This window comes from Anopheles maculipalpis, chromosome 3RL (assembly GCF_943734695.1).
Source record: "Anopheles maculipalpis chromosome 3RL, idAnoMacuDA_375_x, whole genome shotgun sequence".
Lineage (NCBI taxonomy): Eukaryota > Metazoa > Arthropoda > Insecta > Diptera > Culicidae > Anopheles > Anopheles maculipalpis.
Genome location: NC_064872.1, coordinates 47959639 through 47980535, shown reverse-complemented (window position 1 = coordinate 47980535; position 20897 = coordinate 47959639). Strand labels below are relative to the sequence as shown.

General features: G+C 42.2%; 3 protein-coding genes across 3 annotated transcripts in view; all 3 read left to right on the top strand.

Moving 5' to 3' along the window:
* Window positions 1-20897, top strand: part of LOC126562687 (bifunctional methylenetetrahydrofolate dehydrogenase/cyclohydrolase, mitochondrial) — a 394759-nt gene that overhangs the window by 47440 nt on the left and 326422 nt on the right. The gene's annotated exons all lie outside the window — the stretch shown is intronic.
* The window catches only part of LOC126563006 (protein DPCD), a 194031-nt gene that overhangs the window by 74818 nt on the left and 98316 nt on the right, over window positions 1-20897 (top strand). The window lies entirely within an intron of this gene.
* LOC126561254 (hornerin-like) lies at window positions 1849-10366 on the top strand. The gene is made up of 3 exons (XM_050217218.1): window positions 1849-2027; window positions 2089-2403; window positions 2471-10366. Exons 1-3 carry the CDS (start codon window positions 1938-1940, stop codon window positions 9983-9985), a joined length of 7920 nt encoding a protein of 2639 aa, XP_050073175.1. The 5' UTR covers window positions 1849-1937; the 3' UTR covers window positions 9986-10366.

The following is a 20897-nucleotide window of genomic DNA, read 5'->3' as shown; positions in this document are numbered from 1 at the left end:
AATTTAGTGTTCTGTTGTCTCTACGAAATGAAAATAATTATACCTTTGCCATAATGACTAATAAAATGAATAAATGACTTATAGGAGATTTGCTAGGCAAAGTACAACGGCTGATTGTAAACGTTCGGTGAAGTAAGCAATACATTTGAGTTCTGATGTATAGGAACGCTTATGCAGCTAAAAAACAAAACAACACAAAAATGGATAGTACAGAGACTTGAATAATACAATCCGTTTGATAATTAGAAATGATAATGGAATGTTTTTTTAGTTTTACAGTATGGTAAGGCATATCGCCTTTTTTATCATTTGCTTCTTCTTCTTCTTGGCTTAACGATCTCTAAGGTCAAGCCGGCCATCGAATGGCTTACTAGACTTGCCGATACCACGTAGTTGGATAGTCAGAAATCGCTACGAGAGTACAGTCCGGATAGGATTTGAACTCCGGTCCTGCCTTTTGAAGATCGGTGGCGCTGTCGCCTACACCACCGCGGGTCACCCGTATCATTTTCTTATCAAGAAGATTTTCTATTTTTGAACATAAATTAATATACGAGAAAAAGGTAAATGGTAAAGATAAAACAAAGTAATTAACGTTTTTATTTTGATTATCCACCATCTTAGCACGGGGTAGGACCATCTGATTTTTGTACTCACATAATGCTCTAAGTAAGACAGCGCTTTTCTCAGTCTTTAACATAAAACTCATGTACACAATAAGATGAAATCTATTGAACATTCTGAGATTCGATTGTGTTAGTATGGGCTGCGGTACTGGTATATTACTATGGTTATGGATATGTATAGACTCTTGCAAGCAGGATTAAAAAAAAAAACTTAATGCTAGAATGTAAACATTCGCACGGACGATCAAATCCCATTTTAAACATTTGACCGTACAATACCGCTCCGATGCGACAGTCAGTTTGGTAGCCTAGGTGGCAGCTGTGCCGATCACCACACGGGCAGGATCGGGTATATAAATCTCGTTCGCCCCGCCAACCCGTATGCAGGACTGGCTATCCAGCTACGTAGAAAATTAAAATAAAAGAAATTCAGTATTGGTGCGCCAAGGGCTATTTTGTCATGATTGAACAGATTTTTAAGGATTTTCATTTCTATTTTTCATGTTCAATAAATTTTGTTTTTTTTTTCAATCAATTGGTTGCTTAAATCTCTGAGACAAACTGGAGTTAGTGCTAAAAAGATTTTGGTATCACGATTTGCTAATACTGGTGACAAAAGGTTTTATTATTTTTTTTCGAGTTTGTGCTTCAATATTACGGATCGTCCTATCAAATCATCCTATTTAAATTGTGCTCGATGGAATGCAATTCAATCAATGCAAAGGGAATGTGTATTTCTGTTATTTATATTCTCCTTGACTTGTATTTCATACGGTACGGTACGGGGGTTTACCGAAAACTTTACGTCAAAAAGATTTCGGCTCCTACGGCTGAATATCGGAAATATATTGTTTCGCTGTCATTTCCTATGTGTTTCTTTAAGAGTTTGGTTGAAGAGAGGGACAGCATGATGTGGTGTGGTCTAAATAATACGGACAGATGAACCGAAGTCATTTTGACGTTCGGTTTTCTTTCATGTATCATGGATTTCATGTTTTTACGGCCTGCTCGATCGATGATTTGATGAGCACATGTAATTTAGTGCTAAAAGTAACGAAACTTAATCGAAAATGGTAAAAAAACGCAAAAAATACTCGCATGATACTCTAAGACATATTACTATTGTAATCGAATGAAATTCTAAAATCTTATTTACTTAATTTCATGTTATTCTCCGTATTTATTACCCAGGTCGTGAGATATTCAAAAGCAACAACACATCAAAGGAATAATAAACGTCAAACAGTCTAACCATCCAACTATACAGAGCGACAAAACTATTTGTTTTGCTAATGAAGATTTTCTGGCAGTATGAGCACCTTGGGGGGAACTAGGGGGGAGCGTAATGCCAAGCCCAAATTTGCCGCACTAGACATCAATAAGCTCTACATAACCAGCAGAGTAAGATTTCACAGCAATATTCAATCACAAACAGGTGATGAAACATTTGTGTTTTTTTCAGGGCGAATCTTTAGAACCTTCATCCCAAAAAAGTGCTGTTCCGCGTAAGCATGGTATGCAAAGCTTGGGAAAGGTGCCTACGGCTCGTCGTCCACCGGCAAATCTTCCATCATTAAAGGCAGAAGTTGGCAATCCTGGTGAACAATCTGTTAGTTGGACTAGCGATCATTCCGAAGGACAAAATTTGACCAGGAGCGCAAGCGATTTACCGGACAAGAATAACTCTTCTGCAAACCCATTAATTTCTAACAGTGGGGCTCAACATCAATCAGCATCGCTTAATAATTCAAAAACTTGCGAATCATCATGGAATACGGTATGGTAAATGATATAAAAAAGAAATTAAAATAGTCCTAATTTTGTCTAAATCGTGTATTGTACAGAACGAGTTCCCCTCCTTGGACGGCACTGGTTCGTATGGCGGAAATGTCAACAGCAAATCTCAACAATTCCAAGATCATTACCCTGGAGGCTCTCAATCGATGATGAGGCCTCACAACGAGACACAGTTTCGTGTGCAGCAAAAAGGATCGAATGGTCGAGGAACAGTGCCCAATATTGCAACAGTAGATATAGATGGCGGCGGTGGTGGTGGGAACAGTCTAAGTGGAACAACAGCGGCGACCAGTTCCCAATCGCCACCTTTGCCCCCGCAGTTCAGGGCGCTATTACCACCGTTTATGCAGCGAGGAAGCGACAGTGGTTTGGGCGGAAACGAAAACGAAGGAGGATCTTCTTCATTGCCACTACTGTCAGCGGCTTCCCACCTTTCAACATCAGTGATGAGCAATGATTCCAAAAATAACAATATCGTACCCAACGCGAACAATAATGACAATTTGGACGACAGTAAGACAAGCAACAACAGCGGCAACAGTAGCAAAAGAAATAACATCTATGAGGGTATTGCTAATAACAGTAGTAGTTTCGGTACCGTGAACACAGCGACGAATGTAACAAAAATATCAAACCAATTTCCGCAAAAACAGGTACCAAGCTCGGCGCATTCTCAGCAACAACAAAACAATCGTATTGGTGGTGGAAACAATTTTTCTTCAATGCCTACATCTAGAGGGGGGCGTGTTGTCAGAGGAGCAAGTGGTGCAAGTAGTAATGCTGGAAGTGAAGGAAGCTCTGAAAGAGCAAGTGGAGCCGGTTATAATGATAATTATCAGCAAGGAAACCGCCGCGGACCCATGAATCATCAACCGCGATATGCTAACCGTGGCATGACGGGAATAGGAGCTGGAAATTACAATAGTTCAGTTGGTCATGTGCGAAGTGATGGAGGAGGAAATGGTAAAGCGTGTGGTAATGCTGGTAGTCCCAGCGGATTCCACGAGGACAGTCGCAATTCACATCCACCATATGGATCAGGTGTTCTAGCCGAGCAAGAGGTTGTTGTGCGACCCATCATACGCGATGAAGAATTACAGAGATTGGAAGCAATCGCCAAGGACGAAGGATGGGCTAAAGATTACGAATTTGATTACAATCAGAAATTAGAATTTTCTGACGACGAACCGGAGATCAATCCTGCGCCAACTGTTGTAAAAGAAAAACATACTACGGTGGGTAAAGAGGATACTTACGAAAAAACTACTACAGGAAGTATTGCTGAGAAAGAAATTGATTCCGGAAAAGTTGATAGAAATATTCGTGGCAAGGAGCATGGTGGCCCAGTAGGACACAAAGAACGTGAATCGAAACAAGATCAAGAAAGCAATTCGATACAAACAAACGTTGGTAGTAGTGTGCGTGGCGAAGGTGTGATCAACTTAAACATTTCTACTGGTGGTTTAGACGCAGCAGAAGCAAAAGAGCGCATTAAGCAGCGTCGCGAAGAGGATCAAAAACGTGAAATCGAACGCAAACAGGCTGCCGCCAGAAAATTACAGGAATTGGAGGAAAAGCTAAGCCGCAAAAAGAACGATGAATCGATGGATTCAAAATCAGGTAATAATGATAAAGGCAGTAGTGGTGATGCGAACGTTTCTGTATCTTCTGCTAGCAATGTATCTTCGTCCGGTAGTAGAATGGAAGAGGAGAAATCTGTGGAAGGTATAACAGCACACTCCAGCGAACGTACAATATCGATAAAAATTCGTGGTAAAAGTGGTGAACGAGCAAATGTAAAAGAAATAAGATATGATTTTGGAACTGGCGGTGGAGGAGCGCGGCATGATCGTGATGGAGGAAATGTTGGAAACGCTGGTAATAATTGGGACATGCCTGGATTTTCCAAAACCTTTCAATCGAATTTGCCGCCGAGATTCCAAAAGCGTAAGCTCGAAAGAAACACTACCAGTACAAATTTGTCAACGAATGCTAATAATGCGACTAGTAATCAAAGTGTATCGCGCATAACTAATAGTTACTCATCATCTGGAAGCACTGGTCCTCCGGCCACGAATGCGAGCACCGAGATTAAAAGTACTATACCGTTTGCACAACAGTATGATCCGCGGTTTATTCATAACCAACAAACTTATGGGCGAGGCGCAACTGCAAACGCAATGTCAAACTCTCGTCGAAGTGGAATGGCAATATCAGGTGCATTAGTTCGCGATGAACGCCAAAGGCAGCAATATGAACCGCGTGATACGCATAATCAACGAGAGGCTACAAAAGAAAAAATAGATACCGCCGAAGATAATAGCCGCTTTAGTGCTGCATTTGGTGGTGGAAGTCAAGATTCGTCGAGCAATCAGACTAAGCAAAATGCGGGTGGCCGTATTACACCTCAATTGGTGCGCAGCTTATCGGAATCATCTAATCGTAAAACGAGTATTTCAAGTGATGAAAATCATCATCATGCTCATCACTCGTCATCGTCTACGCACAGTTCTGGAAATGTTGTGACTAAGTCTGGCAATTATGGACGTGAAAAGTCATGGGATGTGGAAGCGGAAAAAGGATCTTCTGCTTCATCACCAGCTTCGTTCAGTGGTAGCGAGCGTCACCGCGAAATGCCATTACGTTTTGATGGTGAACAACCGAAACAGATACTGCATCGCGTAAAGGAAACGACATCGGAAATAACGGACGTGATCAAGGAAGACAAAAATGCTATCAAACGTATCGCAAAGAGTGAAGAATGTGAATCAGCTCAGAAGGATGCAGGGGTGGAAAATAGTGAACATTCATCATGCGATTATACTGCCACATTACCGGATTGTAAACCAAGTTTCGCGAATGACGTTACAGAACCTGAGAGCAATTCGATCGATATCAATGCTGCTGGTGCTGCTGAAAAGGTAAACAAAATGTTCCAATCGGAAGAAACTTCCTCTTCTGGAACCGTAGAAGCCAACATTAAAGAGAATATGGAAAATGAATGTTCAAAAGATATAGCACATTTGGATGTTTCACATCAATCCAGAACTCTGTCTGGCACTGAAGAAAAAAAACAGCTGGGAATGTCGTCAGTTACGCTAAGTGCGTCATCGCAGCAACACAGTGGCAAAAAGAAAGGTGCACAATTGGTCCAACAACAGCAGCATCCTCGAGATAATCGACGACATGATACTCGCGGTGGATCTCGTGGTGGTAGTTACACTGGGGGATACCATCGCGCAGATGTTACTGGAACCTCTTCTACTATGCGGGGCGGGACAAGTAATTGGAACAGATCTCGAGGTGGAAATAGAGTCGGTGTAGGGAGTCGCAGTTACAACCAAGATTACTGGAGCGAATCTGAATTTTCGGAGGAAGGTTTTGACGAGCAGCCGAAACTTCATTTGCACCAAAAGATTTACAAACATTTTACAATGGGAACTGCAGGAGCACAAAGCACAGATGCATGTAGCACAACGTCGAAGGAAGGTTTTGTACCGCGTGGTGAACCATCAAGACGTGGCAGAGGTGGAGGAAATGTTGGTTCAACTGTAGTCGTTGCCGGCTCGTCTAATACTGCCAACCGCCAAAAGCAACAACATGCGTCTTTCACTGGTTGTGGAGTATCTTCAATGGATGGTTCTGGAAGCATAAGTAAAAAAATGGAAGGATACGGCCCCCCAAGTTCAAAGAGTCCTTTTGGTGGGGGAACTGGGAATAATGACGATAGAAACACAAAACATCGTGTTGGCGATAACTTGAGCAGCAATGCAGCTGCTGGCTCCCCAACAAGAGACGATCGAGATGTTCAAAATCGGGCAAGATCGATCGCTTTCACCGATGCTGGTAAGGGGATGGAAGATAATCCAACGTCACTGAATCATGAAAAACTCTGTGCGATTATAGGCGAAAGAAAAGCCGGTGCGATAGAAGTTCGTAACGATGAATCTCATTCCACAGAAGATAATGTTTCATCTCAAAAATCTAGCGGCCGATCCAGCGTATTGGATAATCGTATGACGATGGAAAGTAGCGATGCATGCGGTACAAATAAAGCCGGAACTATTACTGAGGACACGAAGACAAAAACAATGGTCAACATAACGCCGATCACCAGTAAAATCGCCGCCAGTTCCTTGACAACCAGTTTGGCAGAAGGGACTTCTAATATTGCGAATAATCATTCATCAGACAGTAATTTAGCCAGTATTGGAATTGTTAGAGGAGGTGGCAACAGCCATTTGGTGGCGCGCAAGCAACAACAGACTGTGTCGCGAGGTCAGGGAGGCAAGCTATCGAACTCGGATACTATAGCCGATATTTCATCTGGAGGCTCAAACGTCACTCAAGCAGTTTCAAACTTGATGAACATCAACAGTGGTGGAAGTATAGCAGCCGCTAGCATAGTTACTCGTCCGACAACAATACCCATTGAAGGAGAGAGACATTTGCAACAACAGCAACAATCTGTTACAGATAACCTGGCTGCATCTTCCTCAGTTAATGATGCCAAGACTGATAATGATAAGCATAATCTAGATGGCAATACTCCTCCAGTTAATACGATAATATTCGAAAACACTAACTACAAATCCGGCGTATCTGTGGCTGTATTGAGCGGATGTTCTTCAAGCCCAGCAGTAGGCGATTGCGGAGGAGTTGGCGGAGATACCACTATAAATAGTTTGAGGCGTCAACAAAGTGGAAATAGTGTCTCAACTTTTGGATCGAAAGTAAGTGCAGGATTAATGAACGAGAAAATGGCTGGTGGATCTGCAGGCGTCGTAGGAGCGCTACAATCTATGGCATCAAGTGCATCATCGCATCGTCCGATAGCTTCTCCAACAGTTACAGCAGCAAATGAAAGTGGCTTGCAGCATAACATCGTGGGTGGTTCTCAAAGAACTGCACTTTCTGCAGGTAACATGATTGCAAGTTCGATACAAGGAATTCCGTTTCAAAAAAGTGAAAACGAATACAAGGATATTAAATCATATGCTTTTGAGACTGATATTAGCCATTTAATTGATGGTGAAAAAGGCATTAAGCAGCAATCATCAGTATCTGCCGGTTTATGCTTATCAAAAACTATAGAAGCAGAAGGAGGCGGTAGTAACCATGGGGGAGGAGTTCCAGTGTCTGTAAAAAACATGATTTCTCCGTCAACTGCCGATTTGAACATGAAAATAGCAAGTGTGAAAAAGGTTTGGGAAATGCCAACTGTACCAGAACAAGCGGGATCGGTAGTAAATACGGGGAGTACAAGTAGTGCTAATCGGGTCAACGTTGCAAACGAACACACAGTTAGTGGAACCGGAAGTGGTGTTGGCAGTGGAAGCAATGTTCATCTGAAATCCAATTTTGTTAGAGGTCCACATCACGCATCCCATCAGCCGCAATATCAACATCCGCATCCTGGGAGTTCAAATCATCACGCTCACCAAACGCACGGGACGCATCAGTCTTACGCAGCTGCTTTTGGTTCGGATTCGGATTCTTTGGTGGATCATTTTAATAATTCCAACAGTGTGTGCAATGTATCCAGCTCTGTGGGTGGAGCTAATAATGGATGCGACATTAATTCTGCAATTAATCTCAACAATGAGTGCAGCGACAGTTCCAGCGCAGCATACAGTCTGAGTCATCATCACTCACAACAGCAACCAGCAAAGAGTCATCAGCAGCAAACACAAGCTCATCAGCTGCAACAGCAGCACCAGCAAGAATTACAACATCAACGACAATCACATAATATGCCGGAACCAGTTTCCCAGCAGTCTTCTCAACAACAGCAACAACACGGCCAGCAGCCACAGAAACAACTACAGCAACATCAACCACAGCACTCACTACAACAACACACACAGCAATTGCAACGTCAGCAACAACAGCATAAGGAACAGCCGCAACATATGCAGCAACTGCAACAGCTGCATCAGCAATCGCAACATAAAACGCAGACACAGTCTCATTCCCAACCACAGTCACAGTTGCAAACGCAGGCTCCCTCGCAAACCCAGCCTCAATCGCAAACGCAGACCTCTCAATCGCAGTCGCAAGCCCAGTCGCAATTGAAGACACAGCAACAATCGCAACAAATGCCGCAACAGCTCACACAGTCGCAGCCACAGCAACATCCGCATCAGCATCAACAACAGCACCCGGCACATAAGCAATCACAACTTCAACAGCAGTTGCAACAGCATCCGGTGCAACAACATCCACAACAACTGCAGCAATCGCATCATCAACAATCGCTTCAATTACAACACCAACAACAGACACAACTGCAATCCCAACAACACGTTTCATCTGTTGGTGTACAGCTGCCGCAGCAGCAACAGCAGCAGCAGCAACAGCAGCAGCAACAGCAGCAGCAACAACAGCAGCAACAACAGCAGCACCAACAGCAGCAGCAGCAACAACAACATCAGGCAGCAGTTGCCGTATCATTGGGTCTAAACAAACCACATCCAGTAGCTGATGTGCTAGCAGCGGCAGTGGCAGCAAATGTGAACGTTTGTAAGGTAAAACCCACGCAACAAAACAACAGTAGTGGCATGCATCAATCCAGCAGCATGGGATTGTCGCCTCCGCCGCAGATGCAAAGTGGATCCATACCTTCCGCTCCGCAACCCTTCTATCCGGCTCAATATGGTGTATCGGCCATACCTTCGCCGCCAGCGGTACTGTATAATTCGCCCGCGGTCGCTGCCGCCGCTATGAACTCGCAAGGTGGTTTATACAATGCATTCCAAATCGAGCCAAGCGGCCGTTCGCAATTTTCACAGTTCCCAGGACACTACGGCACTTCCGGAACTGCAGGACCATACAACGCATATATGACAACGCCGACGAACATGCAAGCCGGCCCTACACCCGAGATGTTCCAAAGCCTGTCGTCTCAGTTTCGGATGGGATCGGTACAATCGCCGTACAACCAAACTACGCAAATGGGTAACCCGAACACAATGCTCATATCGTCTAATAATAGTTCCCTGATGTCGTCATCCGTAAAATCTTCCACGCAACAGATCGGCGCTATCGGACAATCGAAGCCCAACGGGGGTGGATCCGTTAGTCAGCCGCCATACGGGCAACAATATCTTAACATGTTTCCGCCCGCTCCACTGCAAAATACGGCAGCTAACTATTATTCGAGCTCGGGTGGCAATCAAACTGCATTTTTTGGCACAGCTGCAGCAACAGGCGCTAGCACACAGAATGCGTACGGTATACCGGCAGCGGCAGTAGCGGCATCCAACATGTTTGGCAGCCACGGTGGACAGAACCCTTCAAACAATCCACAACCTCCACCTCCTCAGCAACAGATGCCGAGCTATTCTTCTCAGTTTTTAAACTCGCCACTTTTAGCTGCTACGAATCCAGCAATGGGCCAGCAACAGTATAGAGGAGCGCCAAATAATAGTTCTCAACATTCTGGAGCCAATGCTGCTGCGTACATAAAATCGAACCAATCACCACAATCATCCCATATCCAGCAGCAACAACAGCAACAGCAACAAGATACTGTGAGTTATTATTCATTCTATCACAAGTAGGCTGGTGGCGCTCTATGCCTGCATTACAATGTTATGCATACGGTTACGGCCATGTATACAGAGTACGGTAGTCAGAAACACGAGCATTAGTTGATACGGATGATGAAGCTTACTATTATAATCGCTTCTATATCAAGTTATCTGTGTGCTTTTGTGCTACCATCCCAGTCCCTGTTTTACGTTCATTCGCGGGGGTATAGTTAAATTTGGTAACATTCTAACAATAGTGGGTTTGGCTTCCGCACAGTCAAACGCAGTAAAGTTACAGAATAATTAATATTTCTAAGGCTTGTATGTTTATTTTTACCTTTTGCTCTTATCTTTATTACAACAACACAAAAATGGTATAGGAGTACGTCAATAAACTGTGTGTAAAATGCACTTTATTTCTTTTAGCAAACAATTCTGTACGATTTTCCCGAAACAAAAAAGCAAAGGAGAGATGAAATGTTTCGTGAGTTACTAATACTAAGATGACAAGACCTTTTGTTTTAAACGCGATTAGCTCGTAGCCCGAATGTCGCTCGAAGCGACCGTAAAGAATTTGTACGTTTCTTCAAAATACTTGTTGCCTTTAATTTAATTTCATTCATAATCATCATCACAATAAACATTGTTTTTGTCATCCTCAAAAACTACTTTTTTCTTTATCTTGTATCAGTAGAGTGTATGGCTCCACATCCAGCAAATTTACCCTTGTAGCAGGCGATAATTGCGACTATTCGTGGTTTTATTCTAGTCTAGCAAGTCACACGTGTCAAGCATGACTGACTCCTTAGCAGCAGTAAGTTAGGACACTAGTCATCACGAATCAAAGACATCAAAATGATTTCATTATGCAAACATTGTAGAAAGTTGGTTCCTCTTGTAATGAGGATAATTTCCCGCAATTTGACGCCACTTTTTGTGAGACTGCAAACAGCAAACTGCATAAAATGGTGCCCTCGTTTAAAATGTATGAAAGCTAGCATAGTGATGTATCATTGTAAGTATTCCTATCATATTAAAGTTCACGCCTCTATCTTTAGCAGTAAGCAAACGAAATGGCCTAATATGTGCTTTGGATGCGTTGAAAACTGTTTTAACCCCTGGGTGTTACATATTTAAATCTTGTCAGTTGATTGATTATTGGTTTCATTAATCATGATTGTTTCCTTCAGAAATGGATGGATTTTATTTAAAATACATAAAATTTGATGTGCTTTTTATATATAAAGCACATAAAATTTTATGTATTTTAAATAAAATACAACGTAATTATTTAACGTAAACAATTTCAATTAAATAATTATGTTAGTAATATTTATCATTTGAACGTTCAAGACATCCTTCCGATAAGATTTGATAATGCACGATAATGGATACCAGTTTTTCAATGTTTTGGTAATGTAAACCGATTTTTTGCATTTCGTTGAATTTGTTGTACAATAATTAATGTTTCACTGTGTGTGATAGAGTAAACTGTTTTGCGAATCTTCAATCTTCTATTTTGGACTGCATGTCAACATGTTCCACGGTTGAGCGGTAAGAAACATTTGAGAAAAGTTTCTTTCATTGTTCATTCTTAATAGCGATATTTTACGCTTTTGTGTGGCTAAGTGCTTCGATGGAATACTGTCAGCCAATATTAAGCATAGAAACTATTGAACAGAAAATTGCGGAGCTTGTAAAGAAAGGAGTTTTATTTTGAACAACTCCCTTAATGATTGATTTTCCGGTTCAACGTTGTTGTAGGTCTTTATAGTTCTAATTATGTCAGAAGTATCTTCTTACGGCATGAACCTAAATGATGGGGTTTTGACACAGGACGTTGTTATTTACACTAAGAGAAATTGAACAACACCACCAGACAGACAAATCATGAAGTTCGTCTACCTGCAGAGTTTACATGCAAACAAGAAGATAACTTTACATTCCTTACGCGTAGATTACAAGCTCAGTAATTTATATGAGCAATAAATTTCATATCGAGCTGATCTGGTCTTAAAGCTTTTCAATATCCTGTTCGTTATTCTGTAATTAAAGAAATAAATATTTTTCTTGTGTCAGTTTGGAGTCCTTTTCAAATCTAGTCAGAATCCAGATTTTATTTAGCTTTTTCTTCTGCATTTGGTGAGTACAGCTTACTTCATAATTTCCACATAATTGTTAAGAATGAAAAACTATAATTGAAAAAAGGTAAAACGCCTCATACACACGTTAAAAATTTAGTATGATCTATTTTTGTAAAATAACGTGTTTTTATTTTGTGTTAAATTGAAAGGAGTAATACAGGTTAAACATCACATTATAATGACTATAAGCGTAGGTTTACCTTTTAACGTGACAATAGAATCAGATAACCAAATGACAAGTCGTTTTTTATGAAAAAAGTCATATAACCAAACACGAATCAATGTGCATAGCATTGAAACAGGAGTAAAATATATGTGTGAAATTAATGTGTCTTTCGTTCAACAATACCCCCCTTGATCTGATCTTTGACTGTTTTTTTTTGTATTTTTTATGCAAATTAGTGGGAACTACAGAATCAACTATTGCAACATCAACCACAAGTCTCAAATCTGCAACAACAAGCTGTTCCACATCAACAAATACCATTATTGTCAACTGGTCCGGCTGGTGTTCAACACAACACGCAAGGAACGCAACATTTATCCAATCACAGTCGAAATACGTTGCCTGTAAATCAAACAAACAATCAGTTTGCGGGATGTGGTGGAAACAACGGCGCTGCTGGAAACGGAAATCTCGTCGTTGTAAGCGGTGGAGGAAACATAAACACGGCTCCTACTTCCATTCGTGGCCATCCCCCAGCTCATGCATCCGGTGCTTCTGGAACGAGATATCCCTCTCCAATTCAAAGGCCTACGAATTTTGCCCACGCACAAAGCTTGAGTGTACAGCATCATCAGCAAAGAGGTAGTCGTCCTATAGGTTATGGCCAACAGAATGTAGGAACTAATGCAGGTGGTGGCCACCAACCACAAGTGAGTGGATCATCTAATGTTGCGCAGGGTGTAAATAATTCGGGCAAACATTATTACAGCGGAAATCGAGGATAAATAAGAAGGAGAAGAAAGAAAACGCTATTTTGAAGAGATTAGCTAATCGAATACTCAAGCAAAAAATCTTGGTTACTCTTTTACAAACCAGAACGGTTTGAGTGAAACCGACAGTTTATGCCATTTATCTCTTAAATCCCTAGTTAAAAACTTAAAAATCTAAAAACTGGTTTGATCAATAATAAATTACGAAGGTAAAATGAAACAACTTTATTCATTTCGACCTTTGATTTCGTTTCCAAAAGTTTGCTATCAAAACACCCACTGAATAGTCCCGGTTACCTAGAACTACCCGTTAGAAGCTGGTCTAAAGCAGTTACGACGATATGATGTAAGTTGAAACTGAACTGCAGTTTTCGGAGTGTAACCTATAATAAAATACAAAACGAAAGTTATTAACAATGAAAATAGGACGAAAAAAATTGTGTTCGCAAACGCATAAGTACGTGCTTCAGGGTAATGTAATGAATGATATTGTAATCAATCATTTTTGCAAAAAGTTTTATTATGCTTTCTTTGCAAGATAAACTGTTAACTCAAATATATATAACCGTAACTATCGTGAGGTATACGTTTAAACACACATTACACACATTTATAGATTGCTTTATAAGCATCCTTGATGTCGTTAAAGCTATCATGGTATTATAAGAAAAAGAATATTGCTTTGAGTATTCGGCACTGGAAACGATGTCGTTGAAGCAAACGAAACGACAACATGTTGAGAGGGAAGTTCTTCTTTTCCAACATCTCCGGGCGATGTCCACTACCAACAGAGCGTTTGCGTTTGCTTTGAAGTGCGGGAAATAATTCCCAAAATTAATAACGATGGAACGATAAGAGGGCAAATGATAGAAGATTTTAGCATTATCCATAGTACTTCGCTATTTAAAAAAATGTATGGGACAATATAGGACGGCACGTCACATCGTACAATTGTTAGTAGGTGTGACCAAAACAATTAAGATATATATTCTTGTCAAATACTTAACACTCGAACATAAATTAATGTGCACAAATTAAAGGTGAGCCAATGCCAATACAATGCCATTCGCAGTAGTGGTACGATGGCCATGGTGACATAATTTGTGTGCGTATGGATGAAATTAATTTAAACGAAAAGTAGGACGTCGCACCATTCATCAGCAAAATATGATTATAGTGTCTTCTGAATAAAAAATGGAAATATCTTCTAAATAAAACAAAGTTGCAGAAGAAAACAAAAGCACCAATCCAAGCGGTAGCGGTAGCTCACTGAGATACGTACAGACAATCAACTCAACGGTATGATGACCCATGTGTTATAGTGAAATGGTCTCACAATAATTAATCCATTTATTTTGGTCAGCGGGTAGCCCTGTTCCAGCCATGCTCCGTATCTGACCGATCCGTATTACTCTCTGAGCTCTTGGCCATACTTGCAGCCATATTGTTGATCATGTGTGCTACATGACAAAACAACAAGAAGTTTAAACTATGGTAGATAGTAGCCGAGCAAAACTGCGTGTATAAAATATACGATAATGATGGTTGGTTAGCTTGTTTATAGGGAGCAATTTGATTTAAATCGTCTCTAAGTGTGTCGCAATGAAGCCTCCACACAACTGATACACTGTGTACAACCGACCGTTTGCGATGTTAGAGCAATGTTTTAAACTTTAATTTATCTAAAACTTTCTTTGCTCGAACGGTCTCTCGTTAGGAAAATTACGCTAGTACGGATAGTTTCGCATTTCTTTATTTTTATCATGCTGTTTATGTATATTTCTTATTAACTTTTTTTTCAGCTAAATACTAAATCAGTTGATTAAATAATCAGTCCGTCTTTAAACAAAAAAAAAAAAAAAAGCCAAAAACCAAAACCTACAGCCAACCATTTCTGACACAAAAAAGAAGAACCACATAGCTGACCGTTGAGGATTCATGTCAATCCGTCATTACATACATTACGTTACATTAGCAGCATTAGCTAGGTGCTGTTTGTGCTAACTATCAGCTGTACTGCTGTACAACTTCCAGCAAGTATATAACTGAAAAAGGAAAGAATAAAAAATTTACTAGTAATAAGAATTTCTTTCCGCACTTATTAAATTCGTTTCGTACCTTCAACGGAACGAATAAAATCACTTATATTTTACCGGCCATGAAAATGTTAACACATTCTCTCTAACGCCTTTTTGCTGCGCGTAATGCTGTGCTGTAAGATTAATTATTATGCTACGAAACCAACGCAAAAACAAGTGTGTAAGTGTCATAGCTATTCTTTATTTTTCAACCTGTCCATAAAGTAATTTTTGTGGAACTTTTAGCCTTTGATCCACGACATTCTTGTATAGGCGGGAAGACTAGACTGTCACCTAAAGCACTTCAGACGCTGTGGCAATTTTCATTTTTCGTTGAAGTAGGTACAAGAAACCCTCCAATTCCATTCCGTTCATTTCGAAAAAAAAAACCTAGATACGTTCTGTTCCAAAAAAGATTATGTAATGTAATCCTAACAGTAATTTTAATGTGTCGTTATGACTTTGAATAGGTGCGTTCATGTTAGGTTCCTAGATAAACATCCAAATCGTAAGTTATCTGGAATCTATTTCGTTACATCTGATATTCTGCTCAAAAGTTTATCATGCACAAGAAAGCACTGGAGCTGTTGATGAGCTCGGAGTACTTTTTGTAACAAAACGATACGTTACGATCGCAGGTTTATTGGTAAGGCCGATCCTGCAAAACATAGCACAGTAATGAGCAAGAATAATATTGTTTAGTGTCTTACGAATCCTGCTCTTGTGGAATTACTAAACCATACCTTACCTATCAAGTACCGCAATACATCGTACCGAATCAGTGGGGACGAACGTAATGGTCGATGCAGATGGATAAACATGGCAAGTAGGTCTTTGCTGTACAGGGCAATCTGAAAACAAAAATCATGAATCTTTGTAAACGATTAAATTCAGGTCCCAATCTATGTGGTGCAGCGTTGGTACCGGAATGGATTTCAAAGCCAAACAGACTGGCCTTTGATTCACGGATTTGAACCGGCCGCAATGAAACACAAATGATTGAAAACTGCTTATATTTTTCAAACGCTTTTTCGAAGATATCACCACAAAATCCATCTTTTGGACCAACGCTAAAAAGGCAAGCAAATATAAAACAAATCGATTTTAAGGAATACGGCCTGGCCTGGTCATTACAAAATAAAAAAAAAACAAATAAAAAATTAAACAAATCGACAATATGAAGGAAGGCGTGTTTGTGTTGGATTGGAAAAACGAACGCGCTCGCGTTTGTGTGTGTGTGTTCTTCCAATCCGTCGTCAATGTCGTCGTCTCTACACATTTTCTGCAGCTTCGTTGCAACCTCCCACTTTTCCTTATTCCTTTTCAGTTGCATCGCTTGCGTGAGGTTTTACGTCGTCAGCACCACTCCGCAGCTCTGCACCATATCGACGCGCTCCTCGCGGAACCGTGGGCAAACAAACAGGACATGTTCTGCATCCTCAACCATCTTGCTGCACCAGCAACACCACGGGGCATTGGCATGCTTGAACCGGTGCCGGTAGGACTTTAAACACACATGACCGGAGAGAAACTGCGTGATGTAGAAGTTAATCTCTCCGTGTCTCCTCCCTACCCACGACGCGAGGTCTGCGATAAGGGTATGTGTCCATCGTCCGCTGACAGAACTATCCCATCTGCTCTGCCACCTCCGCATCGTCTCCTGCTGGATCGCTGGTCTCACAGCACCGGAGCTGCCACCTCCTGCCACCTTCCGTCGATAGCACTCAGCGTCTTCCTCCACCAACAAGCACGTGGGCACCATCCCCGCAATCACCGCGACTGCTTCGAAGGATATCGTCCGGTATGTACAGGTTACCCGTATAGCAAGTAGCCTATGGTCCCTTCCGATCCTCTCCTGGTACGTTGTGGCGCTCAGGGCATCTGCCCACGTTGGTGCCGCGTACCGTAACGCTGCCGTAGCCACCGTCCCTAAAAGGCGGCGTTTACTGCTGCTGAGTCCTGCGGTGTTCGGCATGATGCGCGAGATAGCTGCTGCAGTCCGCGTTGCCCTCTCACACGCATATTCGACATGCGCTTTGAAGGAAAGCCGGTCGTCCAGCATCACTCCCAGGTGAAATACCTGCCGCTGCGGTATGATCTGGTACTCACCCATCCAGATAGACAAATGCTGCCTCTGCTTGACGCTGCTCACCAGTAGATACTCGGTTTTGTGGTGAGCAATCCCGAGCCTATGCTGCCTTATCCACGACTCTATCCTACTACAGGCCTCGGCCGCAAGGATCTCCACATCGCATGCGTCCTCCCCAAGTACAGTTAAGGCAATGTCATCGGCGAACCCAATGAGGTCTGCACATTTAGGTAGGTCGAGTTCCAGCAGCCTGTCGTACATAATGTTCCAGAGGGTAGGCCCCAGAATGGAGCCCTGTGGAACACCTGCAGTTATGGCCATGGACTTCTGGCCCCACTCTGTATCGTAGACTAGGCGACGCTGGCTGAGGTAACTCTCGAGGATCCTGCAAAGGTACTCGGGTACGTTGTGCCTCCGCAGGACAAAGCCAATTGCTTCCCAGCTGGCACTGTAGTGATGATCGTAATGATGATGCGGAATCGTGATGATTCTTCAGCAACGATCTCCGGTTCTCTTCCTCTCGTACGCTGCTTTCGCCTTCCCCAGAACTGCGAGGATCGCGTCCACTGTAGATCTCCCCTTGCGGACGCCGAACTGTCGATCGGAGAGTCCACCTTGACCCTCCGTGAAGACGCTGAGGCGGTTCAAGATGATCCTCTCCAGCAGCTTACCGGTTGTGACCAGCAGCCCCAGAGGTCTGAACGAGGGAGGCCTCCCGTAACTTTCCATGGCTTCGGTAGAAGAACTAACTTCTGCCACTTCCATACCGCCGGGAACTCTCCCACTTCCAGAAGCCGCTGAAATGTCTCCCTGAACATTTCCGGGTACGCCCGAACTGCAGTCTTTAGCGCCACAATCGGGATTCCGTACGGTCCCGGAGCTTTGTCTAGCTTCAGCAGCCTGACCGCGTCCAGCATCTCCTCGTTGGTCACGGGCACTACCTCCGCTGGCTGCTCCACGGCTGGTGACGGCGATAGGACTCGGATAGTTGGATCGTGCTGTGGAAACAACTCCTCGATGATGCCCCGAAGCCTAGTTGGACACCTTTCCGGGGGTTACTGGCCCTCCAGCTTGTCCATAACGACCCTGTACGCGTTGCCCCTCACATTCCTCTAGGCTTCGAGACAGAGGTCGAGGAAGCACCGCTTTTTGCTGGCTTTGATCTCCCTTTTCAGAGATGATCTTGCAGCTTTGTAGACCGGCTTTAGCTCCTCCCGACGCGCTTCGGAGCGGCCTCTCAGCTGCTTCCTGCGAGCCGTGGTGCACGCCGTCCGTAGTTTCTTGATGACTTGGGTCCACTAGTACTTCGGCCGACGATTTGAGCTGCATGGCATCCTCCTTGGCATTGTAGCATCGCACGCACCCGAAAGGTCGTCCACCAGTTTAACGGTACTGGTTGGTGTGATACCAATGCTACCTAAGCTTAGCGTGGTGAACCTGGTGAACCACAGGTATGTCCCACAGAGAAACGTATGGCTTTGTGATCACTGAGTGTATCGTCCTCCAACACTCTCCAGTCCGCTCCTGCTGCAAACCGCTAGCTGCAGAAGGTCACGTCTACCACGAATGATCTGCCGTTCCGCCGGAATGTGCTTGCACCGCCATCATTGAGCAGCTGAAGATCCAGCATCGCAAAGCACTCTGCAACAATCAATCTTCGCTGGTTTGTAGACTGGTTCCCCCATTCCACCGACCAAGCGTTAAAATCGCCCCCGACTAGCACTGCTCCTCTTCCTGCTAGCTCCAGCGACAGTGCGTTGAGGAGCCCGGACGGACAGACTTGATGATTGCAAAATACGAGGAATGAAAATGACAAAAAATGAGGTTGGTGGTCGTCGCTGCGGCAAAATGATACGCTTTTTTTTTAATTTGACAATAGCAACTTCCCAAGCAAACAGAACGGGGCAAAACAGCGTATGTCCTACTCTAAATCGTTTACCTCACTTGATCACACTTACGAGCGAGCCTTCTGTGACGTCATGAGCTTTGGATTTCCTTAGCTCTACTTTGGTGTGTTTTGCCTACACTCGTATATCTTTTTTATTCGCACTTACAAGCGAGATTGGCCAAGTAAATCCAGTTTAGCAATGGTATCGATGTATCTGTTATACATTTCGCTCACACTCGTATGCCATTCGTCTTGTACTCACAAACGGGATAGAGCGTGTAAATTTTGTTTCGTATGGTATCGATGTATGTGTCCATATATGCAGGGATATTTCCCTTGTTTACACCATCGTTGTTTATTTCGTCGTTCAAATTTATGCGATGCTTTGCACCTTTAACACACGTGATTTCGTCTGGTGTAAGTGAAAGGGAAAAACTATGCTGGCGCCGAAAATTTGACTTATTTAAAGAGACATAAAAATCTATTCGTGCTGGATCCTGCCGTGGTATTAGAATCTCCATTACCTCATAAAGTGTTCAGTTGTTCAGTTCATTTTTAAAAAGAGATATGAACTCTCTAAGTGCTCAATAACTGAATTGAATAAATTGAAAAAAATAGAACCATATAAATAATAACTGATTTAAAACGTCAACGCAAATCCGGTAAATTTTATCGCAAAGCTGCAAAGCAAATGACTCTGAAACTCACGCAAAAGGATAAACAGGATGCAGGACCAAGCCAACCAAGTCAATTCAAATTATAAAACAATTATCACATGTGTTAGGTTTCGAGAAGAAACCTAACAAGATTTTAAATTTTTTTTTTCTCTTTTCAAGATTTTAAAAAATTATGCATGGGCAATTTAGAAGACGAAACACAGTGCATATCTTCTAACACAGAAAAAAAATTAGAGCCAAATATGAACCAGGCTGAAGACGAATTTGACCAATTGGCTGACTGTATTGATAGCTGTTCTTCCGAAAATGAGATTGCTGCTGTTTTTTTTTTATTGGAATAGAGAGACTTTGAGCGTAAGCTTCATCCGTCTCTAAATGCTGGAGTTCATTTTACCGATACTGGCAATCAAAGTATCGATAACATGTCTATACTTGATGGAATTGGTCACTGGGCACTTCCCACCAACGCTCCACATAGCTTCATAAACATAATTTTAAAACTTTTTAAAAAAGCCAATGTCAAAGTTCTTTTGAACGCTAAAACATTGCTCAGGACAAATCGAAATACTGCGATGGAGATAAAAGAGATTGGTGGTGTTCAGTTCTGGTATGGAGGATTTAGAAAGGGCCTGTTAAATTATTTCAGGTAAGTGTTTTAATTACAACAAAACCTTTCGATAGCCGTTGCAACCTGAGATTTTGTGTTGTTTTTTTCTTTTCTTTTTTCTGAGCTTCAATAAGCTAACTACTAAAAAATGTCATTAACTAACGGTGTCGATTGACGGGTTACCGCTACACAACAACAGTAACATGGAATTTTGGCCAATTCTGTTTACCGTGTATGAATTATGTGAATCACCAGTAATGACAGCAGGAATATTCTGTGGGCAAAAGAAGCCCGACAGTGTGGAGGAATACCTCCGACCAATGGTCGAAGAACTAAATTTTCTTACGAGAAACGGTATTATAATCAACGGAGAATTGGTAACCGTTAAAATGAGATGCTTCGTTGCAGACACTCCAGCCAGAGCGTTCATTAAAGGTAAATTTTTGCCATTGACTCATATACTTAACATGGATAAAAGGCATGGATTTTTGTTTCAAGAGTAAAATGTACCGTTACAGGTGCC

Coding starts and splice junctions, on each gene's coding strand:
- LOC126561254 (XM_050217218.1), top strand. CDS start 1,938: ATGAGCACCTTGGGGGGAACTAGGGGGGAGCGTAATGCCAAGCCCAAA. Junction 2,028..2,088: donor AGCTCTACATAACCAGCAGA/GTAAGATTTCAC, acceptor TGTTTTTTTCAG/GGCGAATCTTTAGAACCTTC. Junction 2,404..2,470: donor GCGAATCATCATGGAATACG/GTATGGTAAATG, acceptor TGTATTGTACAG/AACGAGTTCCCCTCCTTGGA.